The sequence below is a fragment of the Pteropus alecto genome, unplaced genomic scaffold, assembly GCF_000325575.1.
Source record: "Pteropus alecto unplaced genomic scaffold, ASM32557v1 scaffold48, whole genome shotgun sequence".
In the NCBI taxonomy this organism is placed as follows: domain Eukaryota; kingdom Metazoa; phylum Chordata; class Mammalia; order Chiroptera; family Pteropodidae; genus Pteropus; species Pteropus alecto.
Window position 1 is genome coordinate 1,929,542 of NW_006442110.1, and position 5,592 is coordinate 1,935,133.

At 58.8% G+C, this 5,592-nt stretch overlaps 1 protein-coding gene across 1 annotated transcript in view; it reads right to left on the reverse strand.

The window, feature by feature from the left end:
* The window catches only part of ZNF775 (zinc finger protein 775), a 35,811-nt gene that overhangs the window by 7,414 nt on the left and 22,805 nt on the right, over window positions 1–5,592 (reverse strand). Inside the window, exons 4-5 of the mRNA XM_025039003.1 lie at window positions 5,257–5,587; window positions 4,761–4,839 (exon numbers count right to left, since the gene is read on the reverse strand). Coding sequence (XP_024894771.1) covers window positions 4,761–4,839; window positions 5,257–5,587 — 410 coding nt within the window. The remainder of the gene's footprint in view (window positions 1–4,760; window positions 4,840–5,256; window positions 5,588–5,592) is intronic.

Consider the following 5,592-nt stretch of genomic DNA (forward strand, 5'->3'; position numbering starts at 1 on the left):
CCCCTCTCAGTGGGCAGGCCGCGGGCCCGAGACCGCGGGAGGCCTCCGTTCATTCTGCCACCGCGGGAGTCCCATGGAGCCACTTCATCTCTGTGGTTTCGTGCACATGCACCCCCTCCCATGTCCCCCCCTCAACGCTGTCACATGCTGTGGTGAACCGAGTAGAATGGCAACGTGGAAACATTCTGCAAACACAGCCACACCTCTCTGTGCAGGCAGGGCCACGGGCCAGCAGGTCGATCACCGCCACTCCGCCAGGCTCCTGTGACAGCTGGACTCTGGACCCTAACGCAGGCCTGGGCTGCACACAGCCATGGTGTCCCAGACGACAGCTGGCCCGTGGCCCCCTCGTGGGTGGAGGCATGTACAGCTCCGTGGAGCCCTGCCCAAGGCCCTGCACTGTATCCCCCACCCCACCCCTAGGGGCAGCCAGATGGACAGCCATCACCCTGTGTGTGGCCTTGGACAGCTCTAGACCCGCTGCTCTCACAGACAGAAGCCTGGTCATCCTCCAGCCGCTCCTGCTCCAGCCCACATCCCCAGGGCTTTGTTCAGCTGGACAACCACCTCCCATGACCAGCTCCTCCCATGTCCCCGGACTGGATGGCGGTCACTAACATCCCTCTCCTAACTAAGCACCTTGTGCTGGCTTCAAGCTGGGATTCAGCACACCTCTGCTTGCCCTCCAGGTGTGTGCTAGGACTGTGTTTTCAGCATCTCTGGATCCCACGTGGCCAGCACACAAGAGGTCCTCAGCCCATGTCTGCAAGTGGTCCCCGAGAGCTATGGCGGCCAGGCAGGGTGCTGAGTCCATGGAAGCAGCGAGGAGCCGCAGGCACAGCTACAGCCCCTGCCACGGCTTCGGGCTGGGAGGCCAGCAGAGACTCACCTGGAGATGTCACATTTGCTCCAAAGTTCTCTTGCTTTGAAATTAAAACCCACAACGTGACTGACAACATCAATTTCCCCAGGTCCCTAAACTTGCAGGGGCCTGCTTACGGCCGGGGCGGGGTCGTTGCCCCCGGGGATGGAGACAGGGCTCTGTCTGGGGACGCTTTCCTCCCCTCTGCACGGTGCCACCACCGCCACTGCTGCAGATGCTGTGTGAGCAGCCACGCTCGCCGCTGACCCCAGCAATGACAGCTACCACTTCCTGAGCGCCTGCTGTGTGCCAGGCCCCACACGACATGCTTCGCATAGACTCCTCGCCCAAGTCCCACAGCTTCAGCGACAAAGCTAGAATGAGTTAGCCCCAGAACTATCTGGCCCCATCCGCTATTTCCAACAACAAGAAAAGCTCTTTCTCGTTGGGGGGAGGGAGTGGCCAGGGAGAGAGCCAGCCTTTCTGCTTCTCAACAGGAGCACAATCCTCAGGGCTGGACTGTCCAATGGCCGCGTGTGGCTCTTTAAATTTAAATTAATTAAAATCAAATACGATTTAAAATTCAATTCCTCGGCCTCCCTCGCCGCATTTTAAGTGCTCAATCGCCACGTGTGGCTGTGGTATCGGGCGGCACATAGAACTTTTTCATCATCACAAAAGTTCTACCGGACAGCGCTGGTATAGGACACCCCCTCCCCCCCAGATCGGAGTAACCTAGGAGACACCTTTCTCTTGTTACCCCAGGGGACAAGCTGTGGGATACCATTCATTTCCGTCTCTTCTGTGCCGGGATCCGGTATGAGCAGCGATATATGAGAACATACTGTTTGGGGCCCCGACCCTCCTCCTCTTGCCAAAAGGTCAAGGGTGTTTTTTACCAAACCTACTGCATAAAAAATAAAAGGTCTCAGCAGTGTCCCCCACTCCCACCGGGTGCTCTCCCCGCCACTGCCCCTCTAACCTCATCCCCTGTCTCCTCAGACAGCTCCCTGGGGCTGGGCAGTGGGGAAGCAAATCCCCGCAAAGAGGCGGACCCCCTCGTCTCTGACTTGAAGCCCATCTGCTTGCCCGAGGACAACCATTTTCTGAGGATCTACGTCATTTTTCTTAGCTCCCAGCCTGCTCCTAACACTGAAACACAAGGATGATGCAGGCAGTTCCCACAACCCCAGCTCCGCCGAGCTCACCTGGCCTGCTGGCGGCTCGGCTGCGGGTCACACTGCAGCTCCGCCCTCACCTGGCTGTGGGCAGCATACAAGCTCTTCAAGATCTTGATTTATTTACTCATGGTGCTTTTCCGTTTCCCTGGGCCACCCTTTAATCTCAGCGTGCTCTGGAGCATTTTGAATTATAGACCACTAGGATGGGTCTGACCTTGGCTTTGATTCTATAGTGTGCCTCTTCTCGAATACTCTCTGACCTAGTTTTATTATTTTAAAAGGAAGGGGAATGAACATTGAAGTTGACAATGCCGGGCCTCCCTCGGAGAAGCCTGTGATTATAACAGTAGAAGAGGTCTGGGCTACCAGGAGGTCTGGGACCTGCCGTCGATTTGTAGCACGACCTGGCAGACAAGTCCCACCGTCCCCACGCCCCTTCCCTGTCTCACCGCCCACCGAGGTCCCTGACTCGTGGTGAGTCGAAATGAGATGGTGGACAAGGAAGCCTCGCTAAGAGAGCCTCGCTGGGACGATCTATATAGACGATTCGAGAGCTGGCTGTATAGACTGTTCCAAGCCGTGTATTGGAACGATTTTCCGTGAAGGTCCACGAGCTCCTCAAGGGTAGGGTCTGTGACCGCTGTTGACTGAATTGTGTCCCTCTGCAAATTCATAAATTGAAGCCCTGATCACCAACATGATGACATTCGGAGACGGGATCTTTGGGAGGTAGGTTTAGATGAGGTCGTGAGATTGGGGACCTCCTGGTGACATTAGTGTCTCTTTAAGAAGAGGAAGAGAGACCAGAACACTCTCTCGTGCCCTCTCTCTCACTATAAGAGGACACAGAGAAAGGGTGGTCATCTGCAAGCCAGGAAGGCCCTCGCTGGGAACCAACCGGCCAGCACCTTGATCTTGGCCCTTCCAGCCTCCAGACGGCGCTGTTTAAGCCTGCAGTCTGTGCTATTGCGTTATGCAGCCTGAGCCGACTAAGACGGTTGTCCATCGCAGCTTCCCTGAATCCTGACACAGTGCCTGGTAGGCTTGTTTAGTGGATCAGTGCTGTGTCGTCCCCTGACCTGGTCACCGGGGCATGCACCTTAGTAATCCTTCACTCTGGAGGAGTTAGCCCTGTCCCCATTATGACCCAAAGCACCCGGTCGTGAGAGCATTGGTCACCTTGGGTCAGTGAACAGGCATTCGCATGACTTTGCATGGGGGGCGGGAAGGACTGCAATTAGAACCCATTAACCCCAAGTCCTACCAACACAGCTGTCTGATTTGATCACTGAACACAGGCCCCTTGTGGGCGATAACACACAGAAACGCCCGCCTGCCTGTCTGCAGCTGCCTGCCTTGCCCCTGGGGCACCTGATTCGACGGGCTCCAGTGTTTCTGCAGGTCCGTCCTTGCAGACAGCGGCTCTCTAATGCAGGCGTGGTAGTCCGGGATGCCTTCCTGGGGGAGGTGGGCTCGCTCGAGTTTGTCTCAGGATTTGCTAATTGGCAAAGAGAAAGAAGCGAATGACTCTAGCCTTTCCCATGGTTAAAGTAGGTTTTGATGAGATCCAGGGCCCTTGGCCTCCCAGAGCAGGGCAGGCTGGGGGAGGAGCTGGAGGAGCTGGGCGGGTGTTACAGGGAGACAGGGAGCATGCAGGGCTGGTACGGGTTAGAGAGGGGACCTAAGAAAACCCTTCTCATCTGGCTTCCAGCTGGTCTTGAGAGCTAAACTTTCCAATGGGCACAGCTTGCCCAGTCGTGAGAGTTCCCACAGCATGGCTGGTGATCAAAGACCTGGACCACGAGTCAGCAGCACCAGCAGAACACCAACCATCACCAGTGCTGTTACCGCGGTAAGCTAGATCACCTCCACAGGTGTTTTTGTGATGGTATAACAATTAGAGCTCCTGCCAGATGAAAGGGATTAAACAAAACCCCAAGAGAGGGGTGACCGGAAGCCGGGGTGAATGCAGCAGCTCCTGGAGAAGGCAGACGTCTTTGAGTTCGGAGAACCCACCCCCACCCTGCAGGCCCCTGGGAAGCCCGCAGACACAGTTCGTCCTTCTACAGAATCGGCTAGGGTTCCCCTTTATCCCCCCACCTCCCAGCTATGGGAGCCTTGTACCCCAACACCCACCCCCCTGCAGGCTCCCCACCCCCCCAAGACAGCCGGGCTGGAGCCTGGGTTCTCCGGTGAGCACCAGGGCTGCAGCCGCCCCTGCTTTGGAAGAGCATGAGGGCTGACCTTTGGGGCTACAGGTTGAGGGGAGTATGTGCGAAAAGATCAAATCGCCTTGGAAGAGGGGAAGCAGAATGGGGGCGGGGTGTTGCCATGCTCATGGCTGAAGCCCCCCGTCCGGGCCCGGGGCTAATGGGTCCGGCGGAGCACACGCAGACCCGGAGTTCGGGAAGGGAAGCCAGGGAAGGACGGGCGAGACCCAGTGAGGTCGTCAGTCCTTCATTTTTCCTTCTGCAGCACTGGGTCCAAGTCAGTGACAGCCACCGGGGTGCCCTGGCCCACCGAGTAGGAGCAGCACACTGGGCTCTCTTCTGTGGCAGGTCCCTCCCCCGCTGAGACCACGCCCCTTGTGTTTTACTCCCCCCCACTCCCGCGCCTGCCCATCACACACATACCAGTCCCAGGGGCAGGCCCCCGGGGTTGAGAAGGAACACAGAACCATTCATTCCTTCTAAAAATATGTATTGAACGGCCAGTACGTGCTGGGCACTGGCCTTGGCGCTGGGGATCAGCTTGCCCCTCCGCAGCCGCAGCTTCTCGCTTCCATCCTGGGAATCGCTGCGTCCCCCGAGACGCGCATCGGGACATCCCACAGTGCGGCCTGAGTGTGACAGGCTGGTGCTACGGCTGACCAGTCCAGCCCTGGGCCAGTTCACACCTGGGAGCCTCTCCCAGCGCCCCACGCCCGGCGCCTGAGGGCTGCGGTCTCACCTGAGGAGGTGCACAGACGGCCCCCAGTGCGCCGCGGACACCTCGACACATCGACACATGGGGTCCAGGTGAGGAATGTCTGATCTCGCTTCCCCCCTCAGGCCACGGGGGACCTTTTCCAGTCCCCCTTTGGGATGCTTCTGGAATTCTGTTCTCAGGCCCTCAGAGCCTTTTGATAGGGGCTTACGCTCTGGGGTTCTAAAAGCCAACATTTCTGGCCATTCTCCCCGCTCCCCACCACGGTGCACTTGGGTCCAGGCTCACTAAAGCGTCTCGTCCTTGGCGCTAGGGGTGGGCGCCAGGGTCGCCCGGTGCACGCGCTGGTGCTTGAGCAGGTGCTGCTTCTGGCTGAAGCCGCGGCCACAGGCGGCGCACAGGTAGGGCCGCTCGCCCGTGTGGTTGCGCCGGTGCCGCGTCAGGTTGGGCTTCTGGCTGAAGCGGCGGCCGCAGTCGGGGCACGGGTAGGGCCGCTCGCCCGTGTGGATGCGCCGGTGGATGGTCAGCGCCGACCACCACGAGAAGCACTTGCCGCACTCGCTGCAGATGAACTGGCGCTGCTCCCCGGGCCCGGCCAGGCCCGCCCGCCCCCCGCCCCACAGC